Raw genomic sequence first — 11294 nt, 5'->3', positions numbered from 1 at the left:
GTATTTATTTTATATCATTTGCCTCTAATTTTTGCTTAAAATTCCCAGTAATTCTTAAACATTCCAAAATATTCCCAAAAATTCCCAGAAATTCCCAGGAATTTTTTAGATTTACAGCTTTTCAGGGAAAGTCATTGGTTCTCTGAGTTGTAATTCCTAGGAATTCCTAGGAATTCCAAGTCCTGTTGGCATAAACTTGGAATTTCTAGGAATTTCCAGGAATTCCCAGTCCGAATTTACCGTGAAAATTCACACCTTTATTCCTAGGAGTTCCAAAAGCCATTTCGCAAGGGTGGCTTGGATGATGATCAATTATGCCTGTAGGTTGCTTGAGAAGAATGGAGGGCATGTTGAAACTATTAAATTGATTGTTGCATTAAAATGGGAAGATGATGATCATAATCATGATGTTACCTCATAATGATGCAAAGTTACAAAATAGTTATTATGATGATCAAGTAGAGTCTTTATATATTATAATTATATACTCTATGACTTTTTTAAAATCATGTACCCACACTATCATTATAAAGCATTGCCAAGATTGCCATAAGTGGTTTAAACCCTCCCATCTCCCCAATTACAGAGGACTATGACTTTCTTGACCTCAATTGAACTTGCACTACCATGGTCATAACTAATATGATGATTTTTCCCTCCATGAACTTACCTCCCACTTCTTTGACAGACTGAAGTCTTAATGACAACAAGTTCCTATCATTTCTGTCGATCTTTTTTATGTTAAGGTTTAAAAATGTGGAAAAGCATAAAAGATTATTTTTCTGATCACTGCATTGGTATTTAATAGTCCATTTTTGCCGTTGTGTGGTTGGTTGCCAAGCCTTTAAATAGGAGTGTGACTAAGAGTGAGCTTATGATACAAATATTGCTGCTTTATAAATGCAATTTCCTTGGATATGCTCACCAGATACTGTTCTCTAACACACCAAGGTCACCCTCAGCCTCACTCCAAATCAAAAGGTTTGACAACTAAGCACACAACTATAAATTATGGCCTTTTAGGAGGACTTGCGTGAAGGGTACATGTTTAATCAAAATTCAGTCTTAAAGTCAGTTATGAAGTAAATCTACAAATTACAAAAAGTTTCCTTCTATGTGCAACCTCAAATTTTAATGTGAAATATCTAGATATAATCCCTTGTTTCCCAAAAACTGAGGAGCACTTGCTTGATTTTTAAATCAATATAGCTTTAAAATCAGATGAATGTTTTACAGCAGTGGAAGATATGAGTCTTCAAAACAAAAATGTGCCTTTTAAAGTTGTATTTGTCCGTAGGAAAATGTGACAAAACTTTCACATTGGCTGAGTAGTGGAAAAAATTTAAAGCAATGAAAACTGCTTAATATATACAAGCATCACCAAGCTTCTCTTTCTGACTCGTTTCAGAGAGACCATCTACCCATGCACACACTATGTTTAAACTGGGTGAACATTAGTCTTTTAACTTAACTAATGTCAGTATCAGTTGTAGCATGGATAGTATGATTAAGTCATGGCTAAAAGGAGTATATCACTATTTATTTAAGTCATGAGGTATTAACTTTTCTGATGTTTTTTAATCACCCACACTTAAAGTATGAGCTGGCAAGTTCCCATGTCATAATTAATACCCGTCTTTGTATTTTCACCCTAAAACACCAAATTATCGAATATTTCCATAATAACCACAGCTAAATGTTAAAGATTCCCTCAAAGGATACAGCTAATCCCTTATCACACCAAGTGATTGCCTCTTCAAATCTCTTCAGTTCAACACAGGCAGTGGCTCCTGTAAGCAACAACACAAAGAAGCATATTATCACTGTAGTTCAATTCCAAGAAAAGAACCTGAAACCTGATTGAAAGCTAAATCATCTCAGCTGTCCAGGAAAAACAAAACAAAAAACTTAAAGGAAAAGAATAAACAGGCCCTGTTAGGTTTCAGTTAGATTAACTTTTGATAATTGAAACTTCTAAGAATATTTGAATTGGGCACTGACAATTCCCACAAACTCACTATGAGATATAGATAGAATATAAAACATGCAATGCAAAAACGGAAAAATAAAACCCATCTTTTTAAATTATTATAATGGTGCATTTTTTTGCTAACTTGTTTAGAACTAGGTTAAATTTCAACTTCAATCAAAATATATAGACAAAGCAAAAACTTATGTTTGATATTAGTACTTAAGTTTCTCCTTACATGTAGTTTCAGTTAACATTTGACATACTTAATCAGTTGATAATTGATTCCTAGGAAGTGACTCAAACGAAGGTTTGACTGAAGTTCAACAAGAATAATATTTACTCATACTGTTTCTAGTTACATTTATCATATTACATGTACTATAGCACTTGAAGTTGAGTTAGACTAAACGAATGAGGAAAGGTTCCTTACAGTTTTAAGTTAAGTCCTTAACTACTTCTTTTCAAAACAGCTAGACAGTGACTAAACATATCTGACACCACAACCTCACTTGTTGAGGAAAAGGAAACAAAAATATTCATGCTGAAATTTTGCTTGCTTTCAGCATTGAGTTCTTCATACATCTCAAAATAATATCCCATCATAATAAAAAGTTATGGACAGTAGTCAAGAGCTTTATTAAAATGTACATCAAGGTGGTCTCTACATCTTAATCAGAGTAATTGAGACAAGATTTAACTTCAGCTATCCTAATTGGAATGAGCTTTTTGTTTTTCATTATTATTATAGCACAGCTAACATATTGCTAACCTCTCAGAATTGCCTTGAGGAAAGTTGGATTTAACTCAATGGCTGCTTCTGCATCCCTTAGTGAATCCTGGTGATTTCCTTTTTTGTAAAAATAAATACCTCTAATTAGCTGTACATATAACAAACCTACCACGGTCCCCTTTACATTAATTCTAGGAAAAAACTTGTGATGCTCTTTGATATTTGGGGTAAGAGGTTACTTTTTTGTATGTCAAATGAGAGGCCAATATAAGGCACTGAAATATTTTCTGATGAATTTCCTTTTGCGCATAATATTGCATTCCAAATTATCACCTTTTTCGGAAAACTACTACTGACAGCCCTTAGCTTCAAAAGAGCAAAAAAATGCATATTAAAGCTCTCATCATCTTACCTAGTTTAAAATGTGCAGTAGCCCTGTTGTTGTACAGTTTGGCCTTCAGTTCTTTCTCATTGCAGTTCATTTTAATTCCTTCCGTGTAAAAATGAATAGCATTGGTGAAATCTCCTTTCTTGAAGGCCTCATTACCCTGATTCCTATAACCATTAGCTGTGGCTGCAAAGAAAAAAAATAAAGATTAATTTGTGTGAAAGTCTGTGGTTGTAGTTAATTAGTGTATAAGCAGACTTGCCAAGATCTGGAGATTTAAAATCTGCAGATTTTTCCTCTTTTGCCACCTGCCACTTTTGCGCTTGCCTGACTTGACCCATCCCTTGGAAACCTTTAATGCTGTAAACCCCCCCTCACAGGACAAACCCCAGTCAGTTAATTTATTGGAGACTTTTTTTAATGAATGCTCAACCAATCAGACCCAGTTACTGTTGCAGTTGTAAGTTAAGAAGAAAGTGTATCAGTAATCCCTACAATGACCTACAATGACTAATGCACACCCCCCCCCCCCTTTACAGGACAAACCCTACTCAGTTAATTTTTGGGAGACTTTTTTTGGTTGAAAGCTCAACCAATTAGACTCAGTTGCTGTTGTGGTTGTTGTTTAGAAGAAAGTGTTATTCCTACTTTGAATCAATCAAAGTTAATCCTCTTCAAGTTTGGATGACCCATGTGGGAGACCCAGAGTGTGGTTCTGTGTCTGTGAGACTCTCTGATAATCAAAGGGAGTCAGCATAATTGTAAGTGTAAAAGAGTCTACTACTTTGATTACATCTATAGATAGTTAACGAGTCCATAACATCCAAATGTTGCAATCATAAAAACCAGAAGCAATATTACTTACAGGCGAACAGCTATTATATAATAGATAAGAATGATGATAAAGATGGGATTAATAGTTATGATGATGTTAATAATGTGGGTGACAACAGTGGTAATAATGAGAATTAGGCATCACTCAACTTGAAGCAAGCCCCTGGGCATTTAGACTTTTGGAGAAAGGTTTCCTAAAATTCCTATCCCCCAGGAAAAATTTGTGTTCAAATGCCCACACAATTTTTAAGGAAAAAAAACAAAATAATTAGCAGCCTGACTTTCAACTAACTGACAAAGCTTTAAAATCTAGACCTTGAAGACTTCTTTCTTCTGAGCAATTTGATAGTGAAAGTGTACAATCTACCTTAAACACCTCCATATTCAATGATATAATACCTATATTCTACTTGAAATTAGCAGGGTTTAACCCCCCCCTCCCCTCCCGGCTTGAATGAAGATCCTGTGGGTTGCTCAAGGAGAAGGAGGGAGAGGATGTTGAAGCTTCCAAAGTGATTGTTGCATCATAATGAAAAGATGATGGATGATGATGATACGTATTATGCAAACTTACACAATGGATGTTATATGATGATCAAATAACCCCTTTACTTATTATAACTTTGTGTACTTGCTTTGAAATGTCAGAAAAAAAAATAACAAAGGTTTCTGCTTCAGAGATCCTCTCAATGAACAGCGTTTAGTTATCATAGAAAAGAGAGTCATGACTGGCCAAATATCCTTTAAAGTGCCCATACAGAGTATATATCCAGTTCTCCACATTTGCTTGCATTGGCAATAAATTGTTCTAACAATAACTGAAGCCGAAGTTAAACCAAGCTAACCTCGTAAAGTGTCCTCGTCAGAATCTGGTGCATTTTCTTTGTCAGGTAAGTCTTCATTTTCACATGGACCTTTAATTGGACTTCTTCTTGTAGCCATAGCAACTGTAAGAAGATGCTTCTTACAAAGTTGTTGTTTTAAGTCATCCTGGCCTGAAAAAAGTTGATTGTAAATGATAATAAACATCAACTCAACATATTACCCAGTTGCAAAATAAATATTTTTTCCCATCTGAGAATGGGAGGGATACATAGACACAAAATCACAAGCAAATTAATATTAATGGAATACTTAAGCAGCAAAAGAACAAAAGATGCATATACTGAAGAAAACAAGCGTTGATATTCAAATGAACAGCAATTCACTTCTCATAACAATAAATTTCAAGATTTACAAAAGACAGTCCTAATTGACTGAGATAAATTGGGCAAAAATCATCATCTGTGTGTTGCAAGTTCATATAATTTGTAACAGCAGCAAATGGAATTATTTAAGCCAGAGGCTGTAGGTAGTTAGGTAAAGTCTGTATTTTAGTAGTGGCCCATCCAGGCCCTGAACTTATAATCCTGGATTGCTCACATGAAGCAACTAGATATTACTACTCCTCCCTGGACATGATGGCAGTCCACCCCATGGTTACCCCCCCCCCCCTTCCCTCCTACCATTTCATCAGGTTCCCCTGATTAGTTTCTGGTTCCCATTTATACTCCTGGGTGGAGAGGCGTACCGTGAGAGCAAATTATTTTGCACAAAAACAAAACACATGACCTGGCCAGGTTACAAATGCAGATCTCTCGACCCTGACTCCACCTCACTAATCATAAGGCCACCATGTCTCCACAAGAGGAGATAGTTTATGCTGAATCCTTTCTCATAAGAAACAACTTTTACAAAACCAAAGTAAAATTCTCTTATTTGATTTTTAGATGGGGATTACTGATCAAAACAAACAAAATATGTAAGTTTCTTATTCAATTTCCTCCAGTTGAACCGACATCCATATTTGTGCAGCTGGCTGTTAGTTGAACTGGACACTTATGACAGGAAAAACAATGAAATATATACACCAATGCTTGCTGATGTATGTTGATATGGATTTCAATTTGGTACAGGTGCTGATGTTTGTGGTTTACCAGTATATGTATATAAAACTTATTGTTTTTGCAATTATTTCATGTTTACATTGTTTTGTGCACAGAATTGATTTGTCTTTGATGCTAACTTTAATTATCCTGATAATCTAGACTGGTTGTTTTTCAAATATCATAAAATCTTTGCTGGCTGTCTTCACGTACAAAAAATTTCAAGAAATGTAGAGTAACAAGGATATCAATTGTTCTGGAATTCAAAATAGCCTGAGATGCATGTACAGTGTAGATCATTTTTTTGAAAGCCAGTACGAACTTCTTACCAACCATTCGAGCACGAGTCTTTACTAGAGAATATTGGCCCAAGGTTACGGCAGTATAGAAATGTCATTAAGTGCCAATATTTCCCAGTACAGCTTAAGAAAGCAAGGTTATGGTCATGCACTAATGTCACTCACACTACTCTAGTGTATTGTGAATTTTCTGGCTTCCAAGTAAAAATATAGGCATGCGTAGCATGCAAGAGTTATTTTTTTTTGACCGGGTGGGATGAGATGGGACACTGTGTACGTAATGTTTTCATTTTTGTAACAGAAAAAGAGCATAACTTTATAAAAGATCGAAAATATTGCATTACTTCACCTTAAGAGAGAGAGAGGAAAAAGGTAATTTAGCTGAACTCACACAGGTATCTTGTGGTCTATTTTCTCTACTGTCTAAATACTTCTAAGCAAAAATAAAATGGATTGGTGCCACGCTTACTGTTTTCTCCTTCACAGTAGTTGTTTGGTCTTGTCACACAACGCCATCTATTCCCCGACGAAGAGAGAGCGCGTAGCGTGATGAGACCAAACAATAGTTGCGAAAGAGACCACGCTTACTGCCGTTCCTCTACCAGAGAGAAAATCAAAATTATTCGTCTACAGTTAGATGCCTGAAAAATATAATTCCAGGTACTTCTACTACGAAATTCAAACTGAAACTCTGTTGTATCTCCAATAGACTCTAACCAAAGATATACTGCGATCTCGACCAATGAAGATACATTTTACAAGAGAAAAGGATAATATTTGAGAGAGGGCTCCTCGATTGGTTGTTGCCTATCTGGCCTTTGCCCACTGTGTGAAATACTTTATAAAATGCAGGTTGTTTACAAGGAATAAACACGCGATTGGATTAAGTCCAAGGTAGTTAGAATCCGAGTTTATTCATAGAAAAAGTTAGAGCGCGGCAGAATTGCGTTAAAAGTTCACTATCAGTAGCAATTAGTGTGAATTTTTTCCAGTGGGGTTGGATATTGCGGTTAGAACACGTGATGAAATGCAGGTTGTTTACAAGGAAATGACACGTGATGGAGCGAAGTCTAATTTGGCAAAATGGAATTTAATTGGAGAAATAAAATTTGTAATCAGTAGACAAGGTCAGGGAAGCAAAAGAAAAAGAAATGTACATATCCCAAAAATCTGCACACCTCCTCCCCTACTGCCTCCTTCTTCCAGCTTTTCTGATGGTAATTTCGTTTCTAAGTATTAATTCACTCTATCTGAGACAACAAGGCAGTTTTCCATTCCCAGAAATCCGAGATATCGATCATACTTGAACTCTCCAGGCCTTACCCAAGAAACAATAATAAAGAAATGTGGGGGATAAAAAATAAATGTTCAAAGTCTTCAAGGATCTTTCATTTTCTTGCCAAGATCTTCAGGGGTCTTTTATTTTCTTTCCAAGATCTTTAATTTTCTTGCCAAGATCTTTACGGATCTTCAAAATTTTCCTGCCAAGATCCTGAACGATCTTGGCAGGAAAGTAAAAGATCCTTGAAGATCTTGGCAAGAAAATGAGAGATCTTCAAAGATCTTAACAAGAATTTGGAAGATCCTCAAAGAATTTTCAAAGATCTTTAAAGGATCTTTAAAGCTTTTGTCAAGATCTTTGGAGATCCGAACAAGATCTTCAAGTGTACACGTAAATACGCTAGTCATAAAATCAGCAGTCCATTATTGCAACTCTGCACAATTATCATGACAATATGCGAAACTTTGTTCGACGATTTCCGCTTTCTGACAAGTCTTTCCACTTGATAAAATTTTAACCCGTGTTTATATTTCCTTTTGCCTCTAGAAGCAACAATAATCTACACGATCTTTACTTCTTACCGATCGCGCCATGTTGTTTTTGCAACCACACCTTCGGGCATGCTCCGTAGAACTTTGAGTACACCACAGTCAGGAGGTATGGCACTAACAAAATGACTCGGATTAATTGTCATGTTTTCTTTCTTTCATATTGGACTATTTCCTTCTGTCCTTTCCAACTAAACTAATAGATAAATATTCGCCACCCAGAATGTCTTCACTGAAAATCACGAGCGGGTAGCACGTGGTGCACTCATGATTTTATTTGGAACAAACAAATGCAATTAAGCAATCTCATTTCAAATTTTCGTTAAATTTCTGACTCGAGTCATGACGAACAAGAACGAGGAGCATGTGGTTCACTCGTTAATTTATGTAGGACAAAAAAAAGAGCAAAGAAGACGATCATTTATTCCAAAATTTATGTGCGAGCTGGATTTCAGCTTATTTTCATTTTCTACAGGTGTGCTGATAAATATTCAGTTACGCTGTGTTCTTAATTAAACCTCTATTTTTTCAAAAGAAGTCAAATGATGTGTTAAAGAATTCGTATTTTGATTTCCAGCCCTAGATTTTTCTCTGACTGAAAATACCTGCCAAGCAAGGAGTGCTTTACATCTTCCCCTCGAAACATGTGTTTGTCACAACTGCTTCCTCTTTCAATTTCTATAATGCGAACAGGATGTAACACGTAGACGATAGTTTATAATCAAAATAAAAAGGAAAAAGGCTTCAGATTGTCTCGTAACACTCAGTTTTCTAGGTTCTAACTAAATGTTCTTGTAAAAAAATGGAGTAAGCAGGGACACAGCACTTTAGATCGATAACATTCTCATAACTTCCTCTTGTTTGCGATCATATGGTCTAGTGTGTTGTTGCCGGCTCACTTTGCTGAAAGACCTATATGAAACCAAGACCCCACGCCTCATACCAGATTGTCTATATTTTTCAAAGTAAAAACTTTTCTTTGTTAATACAAACTGGCAATGTTACTGATGGAACACTGCGAGTGGATGAGACAAACCAATTGGTTTAATTAATTATTTCAGAGCTTACCTTAAAACGACGTTTCGTCAACGACGGAGCGTTGAATTCGTCCTCAAGAACCTGTTAAATTTGTAAAATTTTGCAAGACCGAAGATATTTTGATGAGTTCTTCAGAAGAGACTTATAACACGAACGGTGTCGAGAGGGTACTCTTTTCCTAGTGGTCTCACGACGTAGGAGTATTTGATTTTATTCCTCTGAAATTTAGCTCGCGATAACTTAGAAGCAACGCTTTGAGCTGGGGATGGCGAACGTTAAAAATTTCTCGCTGCCACCAAAGATGTTCACTCGACCACGACAGGATGCAAATGACTCACTTTTTGTTTCACGACCATAATGATGTTTTAACCATTGCGTGACATTCTCTGGAAAACCAAAAGTTAATGACACATTGTGAACTTTCCCGAGGAAATGAGTCATAAATAATGAATAATATGGGCGCGCGTAGATGCGAATTTGGTTGATGGAATACAATTCAAGCACGTAAAAAATTGCCTAATGCTCATGTAGTACAATGATTGGGTATGTTCTAATGGACTTTGGACGTTGTTTTTATGGTACCGAAGGAACGTGAGCTGTTAGGCGTGTTCGTTGTGCGTAAAGGAGGCGTAAAAACACGTTTGACTTAAAAATAATACAAAAAATGAAATGCGAACCTTTCATGTCCCGATAAATCTCGACCTTAATCAACGAGGCTCTCGCAAAGGCCACAAACCACCACACTTATCAAACTAGACCCTGTGAGCAGGGTAACTGGGATACCTGGATGGTACTGGATGCTTGGAATCAAGTGTAGTGATACTACGGGTGTCGGACTAGTATACTGAAATAGTGAGCTCAAGTCTGGCCAAGGGCATACAACTATTTCAAAACATAGGCGTGCTATGCATGCAAGAGTTATTTTTTGTAGGGTGGGTGGATTACTTGAAACATTGTAAGTGGTCTACATTCTTACAAAAGGAAAGAAGAGTATTAACGTGGAAAAGAGCGAAAATGTCGAATTACCTCACACACAGGTATTTTGTGGTAGATTATGTGTGTTGTGCGATTTAAATGTAACCAAAAATAAACTGTATTGGTGCCACGGTTACCTGTTAGTACAAAATGCCTTCAATATAGTCTTCTCACTTTGCGCGTGAGTTGGTTGGTTTGATGTCTGTACAGATTTTACCAACGTAATAAAGGTAGATGACGTGTACAACGGATACACAGGGTACAAGAATATTTTTATTGATTTTACGAGAAAAATGTTCATATTTCGAAATATTTATCGTTGTAAATCGGCCATATTTCGTTCCCTATACTACTCCTTATAACTGTTCAAATTTTCAACCGTTCCTCTCGTAACTTAACACCGAGTCACACAACACGTGACGCGTTCATGAATTAATCGTTGGCTTTTTCTTGAATTTTTTCTTTTTTTTTTCCCGGCCTGTGACAAGACAATAGACCTTTTTACAGTTCCCGGCGCCATATTGGATTAGTAACCGCCCACACACGATAACGAGGCTGGGGTTGACCCGGCGGTTCTTTCAAACAGCTGATCTGCTGACATTTCACGATCTAATGCACTTTTCAATGCAATTTCTCCCTTCAAAATAGTTCTTTAACACAACAATATGAAAATTTCGTCATAAGATGACATCCTGAAACTCGAAGCAAAAGATCTCAGGGAGATTTTAAAATATAATTTAAAATCGATGGGCTGAATTAGAGCCGACTTAGTGTTGAAAGTTTATGCTTTGCTGATGTGACTCGTCCTTCCATGGAGTAGCGGAGAAAACCGAGAACTTCTTACAGATGTCCGGGACCTAGAACAAAACCAGAGCGACTTCAGATACGAAGTAACTATGGTAAGAATTTCAGCCCTTGAATGGGCGAGCAATTACCGTAATTTACCTGAGATGAATTTCAGTCAGCTTTACGATTACCCCGTTGTTTCACTCGAGAACTCGCCACATCGTGTTTAGAGGAACGCATTACAGGAAGTACCACAGAAGCTGTTCAATGTGGCTTAGAAAGCGGGCAAAGGCTGCAGCCCTCTAGGTAGAGGAGATTTGTTATTGCTCCTATTGTTGATGTGGTACTTGTTGTTGTACCATATTCTTCAGTTAAAGTTGTTCCCATTTTGTTCACCAAGGTGTCTTTTAGTTTGCCATTTGTACATTTTATCTTATGGGAAACTATACAATAGAGCCTGTATAACCACTTGATTATAACCCTTGTTTCTATCAACCCATGAGGAAAACTGTAACTA

General features: G+C 36.6%; 1 protein-coding gene across 1 annotated transcript; it reads right to left on the bottom strand.

The window, feature by feature from the left end:
- Positions 1–308: 308 nt before the first annotated feature.
- On the bottom strand, positions 309–8124 carry LOC136282559 (tetratricopeptide repeat protein 4-like). The gene is made up of 7 exons (XM_066170222.1): positions 8043–8124; positions 4770–4919; positions 3115–3276; positions 2742–2819; positions 1723–1790; positions 671–731; positions 309–328 (listed from the first exon to the last, which is right to left on the bottom strand). The coding sequence occupies exons 1-7, from the start codon at positions 8122–8124 to the stop codon at positions 309–311; spliced, it is 621 nt and encodes a 206-aa protein (XP_066026319.1).
- Positions 8125–11294: the final 3170 nt, after the last annotated feature.

Source organism: Pocillopora verrucosa, chromosome 7 (genome assembly GCF_036669915.1).
Source record: "Pocillopora verrucosa isolate sample1 chromosome 7, ASM3666991v2, whole genome shotgun sequence".
Taxonomy (NCBI): domain Eukaryota; kingdom Metazoa; phylum Cnidaria; class Anthozoa; order Scleractinia; family Pocilloporidae; genus Pocillopora; species Pocillopora verrucosa.
The sequence above is the reverse complement of the archived record's forward strand: the minus strand, read 5'-3'. Positions and strand labels throughout refer to the sequence as shown.

Excerpts from the sequence above, each read along its gene's own strand:
- LOC136282559 (XM_066170222.1), bottom strand. The coding sequence starts at position 8,124 with ATGACAATTAATCCGAGTCATTTTGTTAGTGCCATACCTCCTGACTGT. Across the intron at positions 3,277-4,769 it reads TGACGAGGACACTTTACGAG|CCACAGCTAATGGTTATAGG; the intron begins GTTAGCTTGGTT and ends TTTTCTTTGCAG. Across the intron at positions 2,820-3,114 it reads TACTGCACATTTTAAACTAG|GAAATCACCAGGATTCACTA; the intron begins GTAAGATGATGA and ends TTTACAAAAAAG.